Source organism: Mycosarcoma maydis, chromosome 18 (genome assembly GCF_000328475.2).
Source record: "Mycosarcoma maydis chromosome 18, whole genome shotgun sequence".
In the NCBI taxonomy this organism is placed as follows: Eukaryota; Fungi; Basidiomycota; class Ustilaginomycetes; order Ustilaginales; genus Mycosarcoma; species Mycosarcoma maydis.
In genome coordinates, this window is record NC_026495.1 from 381,400 (window position 1) to 403,683 (window position 22,284).

Consider the following 22,284-nt stretch of genomic DNA (forward strand, 5'->3'; position numbering starts at 1 on the left):
GCCTGGTACTACCAATTCACGAATTGCCACGAATACATGCGTCGCAAGAGCATACAGGTCGCGTCTTCCAAACGACACAGTCTAGCTGCGTTCAAGGCTGAGAATATCGATTTCATTCGGAACACTTATGTTTTGCCAGAATGATGCTGTAGCAACAGGAACGCAAAAAGTAAGGTAGACGACGCTTTGCTGCACCAGTCTCGTATTCACAATTCACGGATCGTGATTCGTGATTGTTGTGATCGCGGGTCTTGAGTCGATTTCCAAATCATGAGCGTCTTCGACACGACCCACTCGTCCTTGAGCTCAAACTCCGACTCAGTCTGTGCCTGGATAAGCTCGTATCCATCATACGAACCAAGGTGCACAGGATCGTGTGCGAAGCAGTAAAGCAATTGTTCCAATTCAACAAAGACATATACAATCGAGAATCAAAGATGATGTCAACGACGAGGAATCCCTCATCGGCATCGGGAACACAATTAAAGATGATTTGAACAAGTCATGTATCCTGACTCGTTCTGGATGCTTGATACGCCTCAATCGTGAGCTTGCGGTTGTCGAGGGATGAAAGAAGTACGAAAGTGGCGAGCAAATTCAAACCAAATCACGAAACGCCCATCTGAGCGTTCTCGTTTGTCTAGGATCGGAATGACGAGGTTTACGAAGAGAGCGCGGAGATCTTCTCGGCCTTGGAGCTGGACAGGGGGATGTCGATCACAGCGGGACCGGCAACAACGTCGTCATCAGCGATCGAGTTCTCGACCCTGGAAACGACCATGTAGATACGGCCGTAACCGACGTCCTCGGGAACAGTGACCGTGTTTCCATCACCGATCTGGGCGTAGAACACACCGAGACCAGCGAGGAAAGCGGCGTACTGGCCCGACTGCACACCTTCACCGGAAACAGTGACTGTCTTGCCTCCGCCAACCTTACCCTCGACCTTTGCGGCGGGGAACGCCTTGACGGGGAGAGCGGGGTTAGTCTCGGGGCACGACGTGATCAGCGGTGCAGCGAGCGAATAAGTCTGGTTGAAGTTAAGCGGGGTGCTGGTGTCACGGGGGAATCCGTCTCCCTTGAGAACCGACGAAGAGACCCAGCCTGTTAAGAACAAAGTCCCACAAAACAAAGATGAAAAAGGGAAGTCAGGGAAAAGCCAATAAACAGTCGTGAGTGCGCAAAATCATCAGAACGAGACCGCAAACGTCAGTAGCTGTTCTTTACACGACGCAATGAGAAGGGGAGCAAAGGGGGGTACTGACCACTGTGTCTTGATTCAACAGTGAGGATCGATCCCGCGGCGGTGAGTGTTCCGGGGTTCGTAATGTTCTGGGCAGCACCGAGGTAGGCGCTCTCGCCGATACCCTCAAGAAGAGCGGCGGTAGCAATGAACGTGTTGACGTCGGTAACGCCAAAGTTGTACGTGCACTCCTTGGTTGCCTGGTCACCGAGAGCCTTGGTCAAGAAGTCGACATGAGCCTTCTCGTGACCGCCGATCTCGACGAATCGCTGGCGGACCCATTCGGGGTAACCGGCGGCGCGGAAGGCTCCAGCATCGTACGTGGCAAGCGAGTCGCGGTAGAAGGCGTTCTCAAGGTGCTCAAGGGTAAGCGCATAGTTGAGAATGACAACGTCAATGTCGGCCTGGCCAGCAGCAGCGCGCTTCTGAGCGGGAGCGGCGGCAACAGCAGCGGCGGCAGTGGCAGCAAGGATGGCGTACTTGGTAAGCATTTTGATGAAAAGAGAGAGGTGCTATGAAGGGGGATTCGTTGGCGTGAGGGATCGAGAGTGTGTGGTTGGGCGGAAACGGTGGCTACATTCGCAGAGTAGGACCTTTATGTACTTCTTCGACCAACGTCAGACGAATCGATGCGGAACACTCTTATGCTAGGTGTACAGTCACACCGTACAACAAGAGAGGCAGAGTTAACTTAATGATGCTCCACCAGCCAGCGAGGAGAGAGGAGCGAGGCGGAGGAGGAGGAGGACCAAGGTCCATGATTGTTTGGCGAGGTCAATGCTGTTCCAGAAAGGTAGTGTAGCTGCTCAAAACATATGATATTCGTCGCTCCTCATTCATGCGTACGATCAAATGCCGCTTCCCCATCCATTGGCACCCTTGTCCCGCACTCCGTCAGTGAAGCACCTCTGTTCTTGTCCTATTACTCAGCAACTATTCCAAGACCCCTAATCTCATCGAAACTTTTCGATAACAGGCAGGTATCGACCAACCCTCAAAGCGATGGGCATTGACGTTCGAGGGCGGGCCAAGCCTTGGCGGCAAAAGCTTGGCCGAGTTCCACGAGCGACGTAATGGGCCAACCGAATTAGCTCATAAGCATCCTCGAGCGGGCTGTGGGTCGACAAGACGTCGGACAAGATTCTCTCACGGCGACTCGATTAGCTGTCGGAACAGATGCATGCAGAAACACATGTAGATCTCAGACGGAGCGACGCAAATGCGCTCAAGCCTCTTGTCCGTTTCCGCAAACTACATTCAGCGGCTCTTGTTGGTCGACAGCAAGGAGAATCATACTTAGACACTGAACTGGTTTGGAACGACAGAGGCATCAAACGCGGCCGAGGTCGAGGCTGAAATAGAAAGAACAAACGTTCTTCTCGCATGCGCAGGCCCAGGAATGGAGTGAGATGCCGATTTGTAAGGACACCTCTTTGACTCCTTGCGAGAGCGCGCAGAAAGGGGTGAAACGGTAAACAAGAAGTTCCCTCGAGTTGGCCTTTCAAACAAGGCAGAGGACTGGCGGACATCCCGACAAGGTGCTTAACCGAACAGGTCAAGTTGGGAAGGAAATGACCAGCAACTTTGCTCGCCGCAATTCCAACTCAGCTCACTTGGTGAGAAAGCCAAAGAACGCTTGAAATAGCAGCGATTGCAACGGGGAAGAAGGGGCAAAAGAGCTGGAAAGGTTCTCCATGAAGCGCCTATGGAGTGAGGCGATCTCGATGTGGGCTCGCGGCAAGGACTTCGCACTGCAAAAACAGACACAGAGATGACATTGTTGGAGGAGTGGGCTCCGGGGCAAGGGGTCGGATGACGATCAGCTGAGCTATCGAAAGTCAAACGACGATCGTCGTGCAGGGCACAGGAGGGCACTTGTCAAGGGGGAGAACCGTTTGAATGTCCGCACGCCATGTCAAAACATCGCATGAGTTTCAACGACGCACGACGGATGGAGACACGAGGCTCAGCCAATGGAAACAAAAAGCAGAAGCCGGCAGCTTGTCAAATCGTGAATGCAGTCACGAGTCACGAGTGTGCCTATTCTCGGATCTGGCGTGGGGCACGACGGCGACGTCGGCTAAGCGAGCTCTAGTGGCAAAGCTGAGATTCGATCGCCGTGAACTTTGCTCCTATGGTCTCTCTCTGTTGCGCATCTCTCAGCGGCTGGAGCCTTGTTTCACATGAAACTACATGCCTCTTATTGTCTCTCGGCGCTGTCTGATGGTGGCTGCCGTGTCTTGTTTGCTGTTCGAGAGAACGACTTGATGCGTTTTTGACGGACCTTCTGGTGACAGTAGGCAAGCTTACGCCCAAGTCGAACAGTGCAAGTCAGAGACATTCACGATTTTTCTGGCAAAATACGGCTTTTGACAGCACTTTGCTGCATGCATCATTGTAAAGAGGAAAACTCACGACTCCGACTAACGAGTGCCCGCGACCCTCAGATCCTCATTCGCACGTGCGATGAAGATGACAGGCCATCTCGACATTCACGATTGACTGCAACTGGATGTGTAATGCTCGAACGTCGACGGCAGATGCGAGGGAAGAGAGACCAGATATGAGGGTCGCCTGCAAGCGAGCGGCTCGAGAACCATCTCGGCTGGACCGCCAAGCAGCAGGAGGACACATTCCCAACCTCTCCTTGTATAATTAGGACATGGTCGCCTATAGAAAGTGCGAAAAGAGCCATGTCACCGCAAGGATCCTGCTGCGATCAAGTATTGAAAGCTGATGCTTGCGTCGCCACGTCGAGACGCGGCTCTTGTTTTAACAAGGATACAGGAGAGAAGTTGGTATCGGTCTGCTATTGCTCTTCCTGGTACAGTCACGATGGGTTCGATCAGGATCAAGCAGCGCACATGCTGACACTTATAGTCAAAAGGCCCCCGTTTTAGCTTGTAGGTAGAGACACACTCGTGTTTTCTCTACAGCAGAGGACTTTGACTTACTGCGACCTCCACAAGCTCCATAGCGGTAATGACTCGGGACATTTTACCAACAAGTCGACTGCGAAAGGAGTGACTTTCTACAATGCTACGACTCTTTTCTTAAGAGGGCGCAAGAATTGAGATTCGATCTCGGCTTTACAAGTGCTGTAACCCCGCTGGTTTCCTCAGTGGTCTCGGCATTTTCTGGTGAGCTATTTGGTCGAGTAGACAAGAGCAATGACATCCTTCATCGGTCTACCGAAAACATTCACAGATTGTGCGGACTGAATCATGTCTACCAGTCGTGAGAGAGAGTCAAGCGGGCCGCTCGAGAGAAAAATCAGCTCACTTTTCGTCTTGTCTCGGCAGACTCTTGGCTGCCAGTCTTTTCTTGGCCTCGCTTAGTGAATCCTTGCTCCGTGACGGTCTTCGCTTCATGCTCGCCAGAGCGTTCAATGTGAATCACAAATATGCACGATATTCCATATTGTGTAAGCAGAAGTCACAAATCGCGAGACATGAGACGCGAATATTCGTGATTCAGTCACGAGTGGGTTTCCGGTTTTCTGTGCCTGATCCTCCACGTTCGTATTTTGGGCGGCGCGTACTTCTGACAAGTTCGGAGCGCCAAATCAGATATGCGCAATGCGGCAAACAACCCCGTCCCGCTCCACACCTCGGCTAGACAGCTGGATCAACGGCCGGCTTTTGCTTCCATCAAGGTGCAAAGAGCGTGTTCTCCTCTGCAGTCGTGAGTCACGAAGTCTTGCGATTGTCCACTTTGTAGACTAATTCTGTGCCCCGACCGGAGTCGAAGCAGGATGTCGAAGCAATTTGCGGTGAGAGTAGAATCGCATCATCATCTCGATCGCTCGATTCCATTCACGATTTTCATATCTCGATCTTTTCAGACCTCACTAGATGGGCAGACACGAGACAAAAATTTACTCGTGACTTTGCTACTATTACAACCATGCGTGATGGATGGCCCACGTGCTTGCACTGCCCCTAAGCAAGGTAGCGATACATGCCTCGCTGACCTTCGACGCGCTCCATGTACTCCTTCTCGATCAAGATCTCAAACTCCTTTTTTATCTCGGCGACATCCACCGTGAAGCGATTCTTGATCTGGTCGACGACCTCAGTGATGAGCTCGGAATGCTTGATGGTCTTCTTGGCCTTGAGAACACGCACCGTCGCCGCTTGAAGGATAAGCTCTCGATCGAGAAACACCCGTTGCTCGGTCGACTTTTGCTCTTCGGCCGTCTCCTTCATCTGGATCTGGTTGATGCGAATGCGGTGACGGTCGTTCTTAAAGTTGTCGTTAAACGTGAAATGGTCATCATCGTTGACTTCCTTGCCTTGAGGATGTTTGCGAAGCACGCGGGTGGGGATCAGACCACACGCGAGACTCTGCAAGGTCCGCTTGAGCTCTTGGTCGTTGAGTCCAGTATGGGTGCGGATGTCGGCGTAGCTCAGCTTCTGACCCGGCTCGAGCGTGTTGAAGAGCATGAGGATGATCGCTTGGAAGGTGCTTACGTGGAGCTCCTTAACGCCCGCTTTTTCGAATTTCGCCGTCATGGTCAACGTACCGAGCGAGTGTTGCCAATGCAAGCGACGCCCACTGTTGCGATTCTGGTAGAAGGCCGCAAACCGTTCGGCTGCGGCGGCAAGCTCGACCGGCAGAGCCACGTCAATGTTGGGATACGTGGGCCAATGCGCTTGCGTTAGCACACTAACGCTCAGATCAAAGTCGTCTTTGGGTGATGGCTCGTCTTTGCGTTGCTTAGCAGCAAAGCGGACGTATTCATCCATCAGATCCTTGGACACCTCGACGTCCTTGATCATCGTCTCGAGCTTGGCGGTGAACTCAGGCCCACACTCTGCCTTGAGTTTGAGCAACATGCTTCGCTCCGCATCCGAAGAGGCAGATCGGTTCAACAGCAGCCGTTTGGCAAAGTGGCGCTTGTAAAACTCTTCAAACATGTCCTTGGCTTGTGTGTAGCGGAAGAGGATGAGCGCTTCATCGAGGCTGTTTTCGAGCTCTAGATCCGACATGGTTTTGTTCCCGCTGCGTAGTTTGGCGTCGAGGTACTTGGCGATAAGTTCGGCAACTTTGGTCTCGCGCTTGTTGATACAGAATTCGAAGCCTTGCTTTTGGGCAAGAACAAAGTCGTCATCACCGCCGAAGCTGTGGTGGACGACGCGGTCGATGGACGACTTGAAGGCCAGCAGCCCCTCGATCATCTTGTCATCCCTCTCCCGATCTTCAACAATGGCAGCGCCGTGTGTCTTGATGAATTCTGCAAAGGCCTTGCGCAGGTCAGCGAGGCGGTCGCTGCAGTTGGCCAGTTGATACATCTTGTCGAGGCCATCGCAATTTCCAGAAGTGACAAGATCGGGCAGTGCAGCAAGGATTGTATCGGCGTGCTGTGTTACGAGTTGTTTGCGCGCAGCAGCTATCATCTTGTGTTGGCCTGTTCCGGTGGATAGAGCCCACTGGCTTCGATCCCGCTCTTCGCTCATGCGACCCCAGGCATATTCGACATACTCTGTGGGTGACAAGCTTGCGATAGAAGCGGTGGACTCTGCCTGGTAAAAGACATCTGTCGCCTTTGAAACTGCATCGTCGAGAGCATCTTCGGCCTGGAGTTGGCCGAGCATAGTGAGGAGATCATGGTGCAATTTTCCATAAGTCAAGAGCAACTTTCGCTTGCCATCGATAGCGCCTACAATGCACTTGAGAAATGTGCGGAAGAGCGTGGCATCCTTCAAGATGTGATGGCCAAATTCCTTGAGGCCAAGGTCGCGAATGGAGATGCGGTCATCATGCGAGACAAAGCTCTTGGATCGGTAATAGCCATCAGCAGTCCTGCGGTTAAGAACATAGCGGTCCAGGGAGTACAAAATGTTTCGAACCAAAGCCAGATTATCACTCCACTCAAACCAGATGCTTCTGAGCTCTACCAGCCAGCCAACCTTGTCCTGTAGCAAGTCTGTGATGGAGGCGGAGCTGTGCAACGTAGCCACCCAGTTGCCAACCGCGCGTTCGATTTCAATCTTGACAGAGTCGTACAGATGGTCCAACTCTTCAGCAGAGCAGTACATCACCAGGACGTTGGCGGTGCTATACAGCTGCTGGAGAGGTTGGCGAGCAGCACTCGTGTCAGGACGCCGCCAAGTGCTGACCAAAATCAAGCGGACGGATCGGATAAGCTGAGCGGTAGCCAGCGAAGCATAGTTGGCCGGCGGCAGTGTTTTTTCTGGGTGAAACGATGTGATTTGAATAGAAGCTGGAGCACGAGCGCCGCTACTTGCGACACTGAAAGCGACAGCATTCTTGGATGAATCTCCGGCCTTGGCCAAGAAGGTGGCCAGTCCGCCTTTCGCGGCATCGGCAGTGTTTGACAAGGCTTTGTCAGTGAGAGCAGACCTCTTTGTCTGGGCCCTCGAGAGGAGAGCTTCTGCCAGCGACATTTTGGCGTGCTTGCCTACGTTAAAGCCCGGAGGTGCAGTGTTTACATGTAGAACATGAAAGCCTCAGGGAAGAGAGAGAGTGAGAGAGAGAGTGAGAGTGAGACTTGAACTTATCTTGAAAGCGCGCCAAATTGAATAGGGTTCATAGCAGGCTCGTGGCTACTCGTGACTGAGTGTGAGTCGTGAGTCAGTCTGTGAGTGTTGGTGTGGAGCTGAAGCTGAAGCTGAGATGCTCAGCGTCAGTCACGAGTAGCATAGCACACGCTAACATTCGTGACTAATATATACTAATATAAACCGTGAAAAATCAACCGTGAACCACGAACTTGAATATTCGTGATTTACACACAGCAGCAGCAGGACTGTTCACGATCGGTGAATCACGATTCACGATTGTTGGCCGTGCGTGAAGGCTCCACACGGTTATGGGTGCAATTCACATGATTTTTTGACTTGACATTCAAGTTTCACGATTATTTGTGAATTTTTTTCCAGAGCCCGTGCGTGTCGAGCCCGATGCATTCACGATCTGCGATGATTCACTAAAAAAAATCAGTCGCGAGTGGAGGCGGATGTGATCGAATCGGAAGTCGGTCGATTCGTGATTTCCTAAAGTCACACGCGCTCTACCTCTGCCCAAAAAAAAGCCGTCAGTCGAGAGTGTAAGCGGAAGAGTCTCCGAGCCGTGGTGACTGATTGGGTGTGTCTCTCTGTTCAGTTTTCGAGGCTCCCCTCTGCAACCCACCTTCATCTTCTCATCTTGACTTGCCTTGACTCGCCCAAGCCTCAGGTCATCTCTCTCTCTCTCTCTCTCTCTCTCTCTCTCCCTCTCTCTCTCTCTCTCTCTCTTGGCAAGGCGGATAGGATCTAGTCACGAACAAAGCCGACTGAAGCGCTGCTAGATCCATCTTTGCCATCGCTCGGCAAGACACGCATGTCTGATCATCTCGCGCAGCAGCCATCTTTGTTACTTTCTGTGCGTTTACCTTGATTGATTAAAGGCTCTTTCGTTTTCTTTCGAGGTGCGGCGCAGTCTCGCTTGACGCACCAGCGGATGATATTGCCGTAGTGTTCGCCGCCTCATTGACATTGCGACCATGAAGATCACAAAGACGCCCAAGCGTCTCGCACCAGCTGTAAGTATGCGCTTCAAGGTGCTTCCCAAGACGTGGAACGGGGCACTGACAACGACCATTCCTACCCCTTTTTTTCTTGCTATCCTGCAGGCTCCCGAAATTCTAGCGCTGCAGGACCGCATCACAAAGTCGTCCGACGACGAGTTGCCCGCCGTGCTTGACAGTGTATCCGAATGGTGCTGGCCACGAGGTGATCTGTACTACTGGACCGGACTGCTCAACCGCTTCGACAACATCCTTGAAAATATCTGCCGCGACTACGAGCTGTCCAAGATTCAAGCCAACGACTTCACGCCGCTCACAAAGCGTCTCCTCGTCAGCATTCTGCGCTTCTCGCGTCTCCTCATCGAGAACTGCACCAACCGCAAGCTCTACAGCTCTTTCGAGCATCTCAACGATATTCTCTATACGCACGACCTTGATGTCCTTGAAGCCGCCCTCCGTCTGGTGCTCCGTGCCGCACAACAGCACAGCAGCCACCATCCTCGACATGAGTTTCAGATCTCCAAGGAGCGTCTCACCACGCTCGCCATGATCTGGACCCCGAGAGACCATGGTCTCTCACTCGTCGACATTGCCCAGTCAGAAAAGCTCAATCCTTCGGAGCTCTCGCATGTGCGCTTCCAATTTTTCAAGCGTAGCGGCTCCACTGCATCCGCACAGCCGGTCGCTTCGGCGTCTACATTGTCCACAACCGATTCCTCCCATGCCGCTCGCAACTCGCCACATCAGCAGCAGCAGCACAACCATCACAACCCCTCCACCTCTACGCCCACACGCTTGCGCAACCGCGATAGTCGTCCCGCCATGCTTCCAGCTCTCTCCACCGGTGCACTGCCTGCTACGCCTACACGCACAGGGGACCGTGGCGACAACAATGCCACGCAGGCTTCTAGCGCTGCCGTTCCTGCTGGTCGTCGTGAAGGTCTGGTCACGGTCGACCTTGGCAGGATTACACCCGACCATGGCGATGCGGCTGATCTACTGGCCAAGGCTATCGAGACTTACGAGGTCCCCCAGGAGGAGCGTTTCGAGCTCTTTCAACGTATCCGTCTGGCCCTCGGACTGCAGGATGCGCGCGACCGCAGTCAATTGCTCGTTTGCCGCCTCCTTGCCATCGCTTGCTACGGTCTTGTCATTGGCGAGTCGATCGCCAGCACACAGCTTTTCCTCTACGAGCCTGACCTGATTCAGCGCATCGCTGCCCTTGTGGATCCCGTGCAGAGCATCGACATGGCGGTGCAGAGCAGTGCTTTCTACGCACTCGATAGTCTCGGTCGCTATCGCAACAGGGTCAGCGTGGTGCTCAACTCCGTCAACGCTTCCGTCAACCACGGCATCATCCTCAGCGTGATGCGAAACCTCATCGACGACCTTCGAAAAGCTGAGCCTGCTTCGACCGAACACTTTGTCGACTCGGTGCTCAGCTTTGTCGCTTTCATCGCCACCTCCTCTTCGGCAAGCCATACGATTGTCGGTGCCGGCCTCGTACCTCTCCTCGTCGAGCTCGTCGACATTCGCAGCCCAGATCGATACATGGTTCAGCGCACCATTTCTCGTGCCCTCGGCCTGATTGATAGCCTCACTTACGCGGTGCCCCAAGCCTTCGACCTCTTTTGCAACGCGCGCGGTCTCGACGTCCTTGTCGATCGCATCAAGGCCGAGGTCAACCGTGACATTGACGATGGCGCTGCCGATCGCATGAGCGACAGCGTGTTTGGCGAGCCCGGCCCGGACAACTTGTACGGCCGCCTCTCCTTTGGCCGCGCCTCGTTGCTTCGATCCATGTTCAAGACCATCACTCAGATGATGGCTTCCACTGGCACCGGTGATGGCCTTCGCAACCTCGTCAACACCTCCCTGCCCGACTCACTCAAGCGTATTATCCTTCACCGCAACATCTTCGGTCCACAGATCTTGGCGCTCGCCATCCTCATCACCTCGACCTTTGTCCACAACGAGCCTACCTCGCTAGCTATCTTGCAGGAGGCCAAGATTCCCGATGTCTTGTTCGATGCTATTGAAGCTGATATTGAGGCCCACTGGGAGGTCATCTACTCGATCCCCAACGCCATTGGAGCCATCTGCCTCAACCAGGCCGGCTTGGATCTTTTCAACTCGCGTCACTTGATTCCCAAACTCTTTTCCCTCTTCACCTCGGAGCGTCACACCAAGGTTTTCCAGGACCGCGACAATGCCAACGCGTTTGGTGCCGCCATCGACGAACTTATGCGCCACCAACCCAGTCTCAAGCCGCTCGTCATGGAGTCTATCATGCGCTCTCTCGACGACATCAGTCAGATGGGCCGCACGTTTGAGCTTCCGCAGGATCCAAAGGCGCGTGCGGCCTACGGCTTATTGGCAGTTGGCGATGCTGCTGCAGCAGCAGCCGCTGCTGGCGCTCGCGCTGTGGCGCTCGCGGACGTCGTGACGGATGAGCCCGACCCGATCCGCAAGGAAGATCTCACCAAGCTCGAGACGAACCCGGTCATCGCCGCCATCGATGTCGTGTCACGCTTCCTCGAGGGTCTTTTTCAAACCAGCTCGCACTGCAAAGAGTTTATCAAGATGGATGGCCTCGAAAAGCTGCTCGGCTACTACTCGCTGCCCTGCTTGCCCTACGACTTTTCTGCATCGCTGCTTGCCGACTCGCTAGTGACGCTCATTCGCCTGATGGCTGAGATCAGCCCAAGCACCGTCTTGATCGCTATGCTCCGAGACATAAAGGTTGCCTGGGAGCAAGTCACGGCGCTACTCGGCTTGCCCGACAAGTCCTCGGCCTCCATACCCCATGACGATAAGTCACGTTTCTTGTGGATGGCAACACCTCGAGATGACGCCGAAGCGAATACAGCCAATGCCGCTTTTCGAAAGCTCGTAGGTCTGTGCTCACGCACACACCTCTTCACAGACGTATGCACCATCACCTACGTCGGTCACAAGCTGCCGTCCATCTTCTTGCAGACGCTAGTTTCCAGCTCCACATCTGGCACGATCAGCATCGCCGAGCTCGGCGCAATGCACCGGGCCTGCGCCTGGGAGAACATGCTGCTCAAGACTTCACTCCCTCCTCCGCCTCCATCATCTGCAACAGAAAAGATCTCGACGGAGGTCAGCTCTGCGGGCGCTCCACAGACTGGATCACAGTCGCCCTCAGTAGCCACCGAAGCACCTGGACAAGCGTCGACCAACGCGAACCGCACTGCAGGCTCTTTTACGCAGACGCAGGCGACACAGGTGCAACGGACCCCTCAGCACGGTGTCCCGGATGACCTATTGCAGGACCTGGCGGGAACGGTAGAGCAGCGCGCTCAGTCCCGCAGCTCCTTGCAGCCTGAGCAGGAGCAACCTGGCCACAAGAATGCAGCTGCGCTGCGCTACGTAGCATCGCAGATCCCGTCTTCGTTGACATCGCTCTTCGAAGAGACGGTGCGCTACTTGGCTCCGCGTCGCAGCGTTGACGCAGCACACAAGACGGCGGCGCACACGGCTTCAATCGAGATCGCCAAGTCGCTCACAGAGCACCTTGCTTGGAGGGAATCGAGCAACGGCATCAATAGCTTTGCCTTTGCCACGCTCATGATCTGCCAGACGAGCTGTCTTCTGTTTGATGAGCGTCCAAACTCTCCGACCGTCTACCCCGCCATCTTGCGAGCCCTGGACAAGCAAGGCGGCCTCGAAGCGCTCTTTGATCTATTTCGTCGCTACGTGGCCGAAATCGACCGGTTCTACAATGGTCACGGCAACAGCATGAAGTTGTCGGCCAGCGACATTGACGAAGCTGGCATCAAGCTGGGCCATACGTGCGGCGGTCTGAAGGTGTCTCTGGGCGTGTTGCTCAAGCTGGCGCACTGCAAAGGTCTCATCGATTCGGCTCAGACGACACAGCTCATTCGCGAAGGCGGCAAGGATGTGTTTGAGCCTCATGCCTACTTGGTCAAGATTCGCCTCGATGTGTTGCAGCTGTTGCTAGCTGCGTGGGACAAGCCTTGGCTGCCTTCGTTACCTGCGTCTGTCAATCGGTTGATGCTTCAGAATCTTCTGACCATTCTCAAAGCTCAGAACGAGTCTGCATCCGCTCCCAAGAAAACGTCGACGGCTTCGGGCTCTTCGGGTGCGGCCGGATCGTTTGAATCGGCTATTCCGACGCTACTTAACATGCCCAATCCGTTTGCATTCGGAAGTGCACCTCGTGTGATCCCGGCGCCTATTCGCAGGCCACCCAACGAGGAGCGTGTGCGCACGATGGTCGACATGGGCTTCCCCGAGGGTGCTGCACGCCACGCTCTCTCGCGCTGTCAGAACAATCTCAATGCGGCCACCGAGTATCTGTTGGCACGCGATGACCTTGTCGTTCACTACCGGGATAATCCGAATCAGCCTTGGAACGGTCAAGGCATTACTGGCTCTAGCGAAGGTCTAAATGGAGCTCGTCCGGCTGCCCTGCCCGCGATTGAAATTGCTCCTCCGGCCACTGACGCCGTTGCACCAGCCACGAACGACGATGCAGATGCATGGGATGATGAAGAGGATCGCACTCTTGCTCATGACGAGTCCAATGCATCCAGTGACGATGTGCCGGATGCACCTATGGCGGATGCTGGAGGCAGCGACGCTTCTGCTGCCGACACTGGCGACAAGAAGCCCGAGGTAGACGACACGATGGATGCTGACAAGGCAGCCAAAATCAAATTGGACTTGGATCAGCGCCGAAATGCACTTCGAGCGTCACTGGTCGAGCGAGGACTCGAGCTAGCCGACCACCATCCTGCTCTGGTTTTCGAAGTCAAATCGGCCATTCTGTTGCAGGTGTCGGAGCGGACCAAGGCGATGACCCACATTGAGGCGCTCGTCAAGGTGATTGATTCCGAGGCTTCTTCCGCATTCGGCGACAAAGCCGACTTTGTCGCTTTGCGCATGCAGCTGCTCGCCCTCGTCTTGCACGACGAGCAGATCTTCAAGCAGCTCGACCGCGACGTAGTCAACTCGGCCTTAACGTCACTCGAACGTCTCATCCAAATCTACAGCACCTGGTCGCCATCGATCCGAGGCTCGAGCAACGCTGCACCGGCCTCGCAATCTGAGTGCCTTGCCGAGGTGACACGAACCGGCACATCTGAGCCGCTACCGAAATCGTCATCGCAACCCAAATGGCTGGCATCGCTGATCCTTGCTCTTATTGGCATTCTCGGCTTTTCCGAGGACATCGCAGAAGTCAAGCCGGACGATGAATTGCTCGAGGATCCGGTAGACGACAATCCTCTGTCGTCGGGTGGGTCGGGCGATGCAACGACCAAGTCGGACGAGGCTAAGGCGGCCGCTGGCGGCACACCTTCGTCAACCGCTTGCATATCCACCACCGACAAGCCCGTTCTGCCTCGTGTACGTGTTGGTCCGGTGTCTATCTCGGATACGCTCTTCCGCTTTGCCTTGCAAATCTTCCGGCAGGCAACTTCACTGGAGAGGAACGACCTGCTGGCCGCCTTCCGCCTGCTGACCGTCTTGACGCGCAACTCTTCTGTTGCTGCGCGCTTCGCTCGTGAAGGAGGCGTGCACTTGATGTTCGAGCCTTTCCATGTGCTCGAGCCTAAACAAGTGTCGGGCTGCCAGCCGTTTGTTGCGCTCGTGCTTCGACACATTGTCGAAGATGCGCAGACGCTGGCTACCGTTATGACGCAAGAGATTCACGGCCTGGTGGCGCAATCGCGCAACAAGACCAGCGACACGTCGACCCTGGTACGCCAGCTGGATTGTGCAGTTTTGCGAGACCCGGATGTCTTCCTCGATTCGGCGGTTTCCAAGCTCGAAATGACCGAGTACTCGCCGACCAAGGGCAGTGGCCACGTCAGGCTGATCCAAGGTACGACCGCCGCCGAGACAGGCGCCAAAGAGTCCCCCTCGGATCTTGCCGGTAATGGGCAGGCAAGTCTGGCCAGTCTCCGTCTTGGCGACGATCCCAAGGAGACGAAGACCGATGCTGCCACCGGAAAAACGGCAGACGAGCCCGGCTTCTTCAAGTCAGCGGTGCAGTCGTCGGTCGTGAGTGCACCATCCGAAGAGCTTGACGGTCTCATCGCCTTCCTCCTGACCGAGCTTCTTAAAAGCACATCAAAGAAATCACTGTCGACGACCGCCTCAGCGAGCGATGCTGCCACCTCCACTGCCAATCAGGATTCTGTTCAAGTCAGCGCCCAGAACGCCGCCGATTCGCCGGACAACACAGCTGCGCCCGCTCATTCGACTGCCTCCAACGACGCAACGAGCATCAGAACGGAAGAGGAGAAGCAAGATGACATTGCCTTCTTCTACTCTACCTTCCTCATGCAGTGCCTTACCGAACTCTTGTCCTCCTATTCTTCGTGCAAAACCTCGTTTGTCAATTTCAGCAAAAAGCGCCTGTTTGCCGCAACAGCCGGTAACGTCGCCTCTCAGGTGTCAGCGCCGGCTGCCAGTGCGCCAAACAGTGTCAGCTTTGCACCTGGAACACCTGGGAGCAAGGATGCGGTACGATCGCGTGCTGGCATCCTCGGCACATTCTTGTCGGAGCTCGTTCCCGCCGGTTTCCTGAGCTCGTACGGCAGCAACGAGTTGCGCAGGAAAATGACATTGTCCAATTGGGCCATGTCGGTGCTCGTAGCTCTCACGGCAGACGTCAGCGTGCACATTGATGTAAAGGAAGTGCCAGCAGATCTGATCATGGTGCGCAAGATTGTGCTCGATGCGATCGCTCGCACGATCAAGGAAGCCGCTTCCTCGTCAGAACCCATTGAGGTGCGCTACGGCCGTCTGTACGCTCTCAGTGATCTCTGCTACCGTTTGCTGATAGCGCGTCCGAATAGCACGGGCGGCAAGCAGACCGAAGATTTGACCCTTCACATGGCCAAGACGATGCTGGAGAAGAACTACGTGACCGTACTTACCAGTGCCATTGCCGACGTCGATCTAAACCTGCCTACGGTCAAGTCGCTGCTAGAAGCCATTCTGCGACCACTGGAGCATCTCACCAAGGTCTCTATCAAGATGGGCAAGGCCAAGGACAAGAACAGCGGTCGCACCGTCATCGACGAGTCCGAGGATGATTCCGAATTCTCATCAGACTACGATATGGAAGAGGACTTTGACGATGAGGATGAAGACGACGAGGAGATCGAGCGCCAAGAGACGCCCGACTTCTACCGCAACTCGTCACTCGGAATGCACACGGGTGAGATGGAGACTGGGCTCGAAGACGACGAGATGTCGGACGAGGACATGGACGAGGACGAGGACGACATGGAAATGGAGGATTTCGACTCGGAAACTGGTAGCGAGCTGTCCACGGACGAGGAGCTAGAAGGCCTGGACGGTGACGACCCGCACATTATGGAACTGACCGACTCGGATGCCGACATGGACGACTCGAGTGATGAGGACTCTGACTCGGATGGCGACGACCACACTCATTCGCATTCACGCGGTCACGGCAGCCACCGCGACGATGCCAGCATCGTTGACGAGGAGGACGGATGGACCACCGAGGACGAAGAAGACGAAGGTGAAGACAACTTCGATGACGAGGACGAGGAGGCGCTCGACTTTGTGTTTGAAGATAGCGACGACGGTATCTCTGCCAACCCCGACGACGTGGACGACGAGCACGTGATCGGCATGGATGATGATGTTGGCGACGGTCTTCTGGACGATGAAGAGATCGAGATGCTCGAAGAGGACTCGATGGATGGTCACGACGACATGTCGCAGCTCGAGCTCGCCGAGGAGTACGCGGCTCCTGTCGATGACCGCTTCGGCGCCAACTGGGGCTGGACTGCAACTGCCGACCCACGTTCGGGTGGCTCGGGCGCGTACGGGGATCGTCCACGCACGTCTGGCGTCTTGCCGCCCAACTTTTTCCTGCCGAATGCGATTGCCAACGTGGGCAGTGGCACGGGTGGTCACCGTCGACGCAACCTGCTAGACTTTGACTCGATGATGGCGCCTCGTCGCTTGGCGCCACCTTCGGACGAGATCTCGACTCATCCGTTGCTGGTGGACCAGTCGGATGCCGATGCCAGCCGTCATGCTGGGCGAGGCGCTCGTCGCGGCTCTGGCGGCGGACCGCTTGCGTCTGGACATGCTGACTGGGCGCAGTCTGTCGAGGAGTTCGTGGGCGAAGGTGCATTGCAATTCCTTGAGAACCTGCTGACACGAGGCGGTGCAGCGGGCGGTACTCAGGGCATCCGAATCGAGCTTGGCGATGGCGGCCGCATGCGCATCGATGGCATCGACGTGAGCGGTCGTCTTGGTCGCGGCGGACCGCATCATCACCATCACCTTCATCATCACCATCACCACAGCCATACTCACCACGGCCAAGCTGTACTTGGTGGTGATGGGCAGCGCGCATCAAGCAGCAGGCAAGCTGCATCGCAGAACGATCCTGTCACGCTTGCACAGTCGTTTACGCCGATGCCTACGCTTACGCGGTGGTCCGAGGAGGCGCTCATCCTGCTGCCATCTTCTAGCGTGTCGAACGAGCGCACGTCAAAGATGCGTAATCACGTCATCAACGCGCTGTTATCGGGCTTCAAGAAGCACCGCCTGGAGACGCGTCGCCAGCTAGAAGAGAGCCGCAAGGCCTGTGAGCAAGCACGGCAGACAAAAGAAGAGGCGAAAGCCGACATCGAGCGGCTACGTGAAGGCAAGCAACGCACCGAAAAGGAGCTGGAGGAGGCGCGCGAGCGACTGCGCCACGGTGAGGAGCGTGCCCGACAGATGCTCGCCGAAGGCGATGCCGCGTACGAAGCGGAGGCGAGTGGCACCGGTGCGGTAACCGCGTCGGACAGCGTGTCGATTGGCGGTGATGCAAGCGTTGCGCCAGCGTCTTCTTCTTCGGTGACTGACGATGTTGAGATGGTGGATGTGGAAGCTGCTGCGACTAGCCGTTCTTCGTCCCAATCTCAGCCGGCAGAGGCGACCTCGGATGCCGGCGCAGCGCAAGCGCAACCTCGTCCGTCGGCGGAAGCCGCACGTGCGACCATCACGATCAACGGCGAAGAGATCGACATCACGGATACAGGCATCGACCCAACGTTCCTCGAGGCGCTTCCAGACGACTTGCGCGAGGAGGTTCTCAACCAGCACTTCCGGGAGCGTCGCGCTGCCGAAGCCACGAGCAACCTGCCGCAACCTACTTCGATTGCCCCAGAATTTTTGGATGCTCTACCGCCTGAGCTGCGTGCTGAAGTGATCCAGCAAGAGACGCTTGAGGCGTCACGACGCCGAATGCGCGAGGAGATGGCCTCGCGTGTTGATGGGGACCGAGCTGGCCAAAGCGCTGCGCAAGCGGCGGGCGAACGTTCGCTTGGTGCTGGCTCTGGACGCAGCGATGAAGATGGTATCGGAGGGATCAACCTGATCGACGGATCTCGAGGCGCAGCGTTGGGCGGGCATGATGTTGAAGCCCTGCTTGGCGAAGTGGATGAGATGGGTGACATGCTTGGGCTGCCAAGTTTGGGCGGCGAGCGCACGGAGGGTGGTAGTCGCCAACACCGTCGATTCGAGGACGAGGAGGAGAGGCAAGACGTTTCGAATGGCACGATTCGTGCGTTGCCTGGCTCGAGCGCTGGTCGAATGAGCACCATACCGGTGCATATGCTGGATGTGACGGGACGTGTCGGAGCTACCGAGCTGCATGGGCGGGAGCGTGTAGACATGGCGAGGGGAGGGGCGTCTTCGCGCGACGGCATCCAGCTTCTGGACAAATCGGGTGTGGCGACACTGGTACGACTGCTGTTCTTCCCGCAGATGAACGCCAAGCAGACGGCTTTGCACAAGGTGCTTGCGAACCTGTGCGAGAACCTCAAGACACGCTCGGAGCTGCTGAATTTGCTGCTGATGGTTCTGTCGGAGGGCTCGGTGGATGCGCACGCTGTGGATCGCTCGTTTGTGTCGATGAGCAATCGGGCGAACCGCATGCACTCGACGCCATCGAGACCGACGCCGAAACGAGCCAACTCTGGCCCTGCTAGCGCCATGCATGGGCATAGCTCGACGCCAGGTGGTCAGGGACAGGGCATGGCGGGCTCGACGGCGCCACTGTCCAAGACGGGCGATGAGGCGCCGTTCCTGATTGCGTCGCGCAGCATTGACACACTGCTGCACCTGACTTCGGTTAACACACACGCGGCGCTGTGGTTCTTGCGAAACGATGCACGACCGCCGAAGCGAGGGAAGGGCAAGGAAAGGGAGAAGGAGAAGGAGACAGACGGGTGGGAGCGCGGTACGGCGCCGATCAACGTGTTGCTCGGGTTGCTGTGCAAGGAGACGATTTTGGGCAACAGTCAGCTGGTGGACTCGCTGTTGGCGCTGATCCACTCGGTGACCAAGCCGCTGTACTATACGGCTGCCAAGACAAGTGGCACATCGGCGTCGAAGGGTGTGGCAGACAACATTGCGACGAACGCGTCGGCCGAAGCAGCGAGCAGCACAGAAATGGCGCGAAGCGATGGAGGAGGAGTGAGAGAGAACGAGGCGGTGGTTACAGCAGGCGAATCGGCGTCAGGCGCCACAACTGGCGAGCGGGATCGCGAAGCGGGTACTTTGATGGTTGGATCGCATCTGAAAGCGGAACTGGACGAGCTGCCGACGATTCCAGCGGATCGACTGTGCAACCTGGTGAAACCTTTGACGACGGCGCTGTCGAGCAAAGGGTTCCAACACACACTGTGGATCGCGGCGCACGTGAACTGCATCGACGGAGCTCGGGATACAATCTGTGGCGCTCTGCAAGCGCAGGCGAACCAAGCATCGCGGTCGTTGATGGGCGATCTGGATGCGCTGCTGGCGACGCTGCCCGAGGCAGTGGCGGAAGATGAGGAGGAGGAATTGGGGGACAAGAAGGCGAATACGAATGCGAATGCGAATGCGAGCGCTCGAGGTGGCGGCGATGGAGAGCTGACGCCTGGAGGAGCGGCGACGGCGGCGGCAGCTGCGGCGTCAGCTGGAGTGACGCAGTCAGGCATTGTGATCAGTGGGCCGACGGTGACAGATCGGCTGTCGGCGATGAGCGGAGCGCAACGGATCGAATCCAAGGCGTTGGCAACATTGGCAAGCCCAACCAACGCACAGGCGGTGTTGCTGCGAAGTTTGCGTGCGCTCAACTACATTATGACGGGCCGCTAAAGGAGTATAGCCTCGAAACTTGACACATTGCTTGGCTTGGCGCATTCACGATACGTTTGACGAGCATGCACGAAAGCAATTCACGATTGTAATTAGTACTCATACACACCAACCTATCGACGTGTCTCGCTGTGGGAGCCATAACAGGGTGCGAATAAGATTGTTTGGGATGATGATATGAAACAGGCGTGCGCAGGGTTTGGACACCACGAACAGGTATCGGACATGTTTGTGATCAAGTTTCAAGCATTCAGGCAAGGGCAGGGTGCTGGAGGGCTGGAGAGCTGGAACAACGTGGCATATAGGCGAGTAGAATGCGAATTTGCAATAAAGGGTTTGGCTGCTGCGGTCCGGCGAGATGTGTAAGATTTAGTGCGTAGTGGTGTCAAGGCAGGAAATCGAGCAAGTGACTAAGTTGGTGGGTTGCGTGCATTCAAAATTAGCTTAAGTTGTTTGGCAAGATTCACGATTATTTGGGGCAGAGTGGCAGTGTGGTCAAAGTGTCTAGACCCTGGCTGGATCGAAGTGGTTCGGCTAGGAGATGCAGGAAAATCACGCATCACGGATCGAGCACGAGCACAAGCAAGTGGGCAGCGAACACTAACGCAGTGACGATCATCCTACGTGAACAAAGAAGGGCAAGTGAAGGCAAGAACGAGGAGAGAGCTAAGAGCAGGAAGAGATGCGCTGAAGAGACAAGAGACCATACATGACATCCGAACGAGCGGCTCAAGCTCGAGCTCGAGCTCAAGCTGCGAGTCAACGAGTCAAGAGCGCAGCAAGCACCGAGGTGTGGGTCGAGGTGTGGGTACAAACGCGTATTCTTCATGATTCGTGATTGTTCTTGCTGGAATCAAGCACCAAGGCAGAGAAAGAGCCAACGAAACACCAATCACCAATCACCAATCACCAATCACCGAATGACAGAGTCACAGTCACAGTCACAGTCACATTTACACAGTCACGAGTGGGCAGACAGCGAATCTTGTTATTCGTGATTAGCACGTAGTGCTTCACGATTCACGATGCGTGATATGATTCTTGCAAGTTATCAGTTTGAGTCACAGACACGAGAGTCACGAGTCACGAGTGTGATGCGTGTTTGCTGCCAGAAGAGCGATCCCGCAGCCACAAACGCCTTACGCGCGCTGGTTTGTTTTCAATCAAAACCTTTCGGGCTTCCCGTCTGGCTGGAACCTCGCTCCTCGCAGTACAATCACGAATCGTCATCCGCTGTTAAACGCCTCGGTGGTTCCGCATCAGTCACGAGTCACACAGAGAGACTCTCGTGACTCAGGACTCTCGCTCTGACTGACTTATCCACGATCAGTCGAGTAGATTTTCCACCTTCTATTTGTGATTGTCCTTTCGGCACTCGCGACTAGTCCTCGCCACTCGTCACTGACTGGTAATTGACCGGATTTCTACTCGATTTTGGCCTTGCCGCTTCGGCGCGGTTCTGCGTCTCGACTCTCTCTCTCTCCTCTCTCTCTCCTCTGTCTCACTCGACCAGCTGCTGCCAAGCAGAGTAGTGAGTTGTGCGTGAGTCGAGAACCCTGGATCTTTGCCTCCCGCTCTTTTCTCTTGCTTCGGCTTCGCTTCCGCCCGTATCACCCTTGAGTCCCGCCGAGCTATCTGACCCGCTCGTTAGCTCGATCTCGTCATCGTCCTTGTCACCATCATCACCACCACCACCACCATCATCATCATCACCACCGTCGCTCCGGCTGTTGCGATTGCTGCTTGACCACAGATACTCCCCTCTACAAACGGATTCCCAGGCTGCCATCACAGCTCAGTGCCGCCCCGCCCCGCCCCCTTCCAAATTCCCACCACGTTTCTCGGTGGCATGCTCAGCGTTCCTGCATCTATTCGCTTGCACTACGTTGATCCGTGGCGTTGCTTCTCTGATCCCACTCTTCATCTCGAAATGAACCTGCGTTGACCTTCTTGCGCTCATTCAACATCTTGGCGCCAACTGGTTTTAAAGCGCTCGCCCACCATCTCGAACAAGCTCGGCTTTTTCCTCTCCGCTTCCACCGTCATTCCGGCTATTCCCCTTGTCGACGCCGCTGCGTGCACCCGTACATTGTCCAGCTTGGCCTCATCTCGAACCTTCCTTCTACCCTCTGCTCAGTCACCTCTCCAGAGTCATCTCTCCTACCGTCTCGCCGCATCCACCTTGACACCTTCAATTCCATTCTCACGCCACTTGACCACGTCTTTCTGCTCATTAAACACCATCCGCCACATCCGCAACTCGCAACGCACAAACATCTCGTCAAGATCTGCGCTTTCTGATCATCAGCAGGGCGCTGCCCAGGAATCCCTGCTC

The 22,284-nt window shown here is 55.7% G+C and overlaps 3 protein-coding genes across 3 annotated transcripts; 1 reads left to right on the top strand and 2 right to left on the bottom strand.

The window, feature by feature from the left end:
* Nucleotides 1-661: 661 nt before the first annotated feature.
* Nucleotides 662-1,734, bottom strand: UMAG_05562 (uncharacterized protein; the record flags this gene model as incomplete). The annotated part of the gene is made up of 2 exons (XM_011393568.1): nt 662-1,104; nt 1,266-1,734. 2 exons carry the CDS (start codon nt 1,732-1,734, stop codon nt 662-664), a joined length of 912 nt encoding a protein of 303 aa, XP_011391870.1.
* Nucleotides 1,735-5,184: 3,450 nt separating this feature from the next.
* On the bottom strand, nt 5,185-7,653 carry UMAG_05563 (uncharacterized protein; the record flags this gene model as incomplete). The annotated part of the gene is made up of 1 exon (XM_011393569.1): nt 5,185-7,653. One exon carries the CDS (start codon nt 7,651-7,653, stop codon nt 5,185-5,187), a length of 2,469 nt encoding a protein of 822 aa, XP_011391871.1.
* A 1,097-nt stretch (nt 7,654-8,750) lies between these two features.
* UMAG_05564 (uncharacterized protein) lies at nt 8,751-19,949 on the top strand (the record flags this gene model as incomplete). The annotated part of the gene is made up of 2 exons (XM_011393570.1): nt 8,751-8,789; nt 8,880-19,949. The coding sequence occupies 2 exons, from the start codon at nt 8,751-8,753 to the stop codon at nt 19,947-19,949; spliced, it is 11,109 nt and encodes a 3,702-aa protein (XP_011391872.1).
* Nucleotides 19,950-22,284: the final 2,335 nt, after the last annotated feature.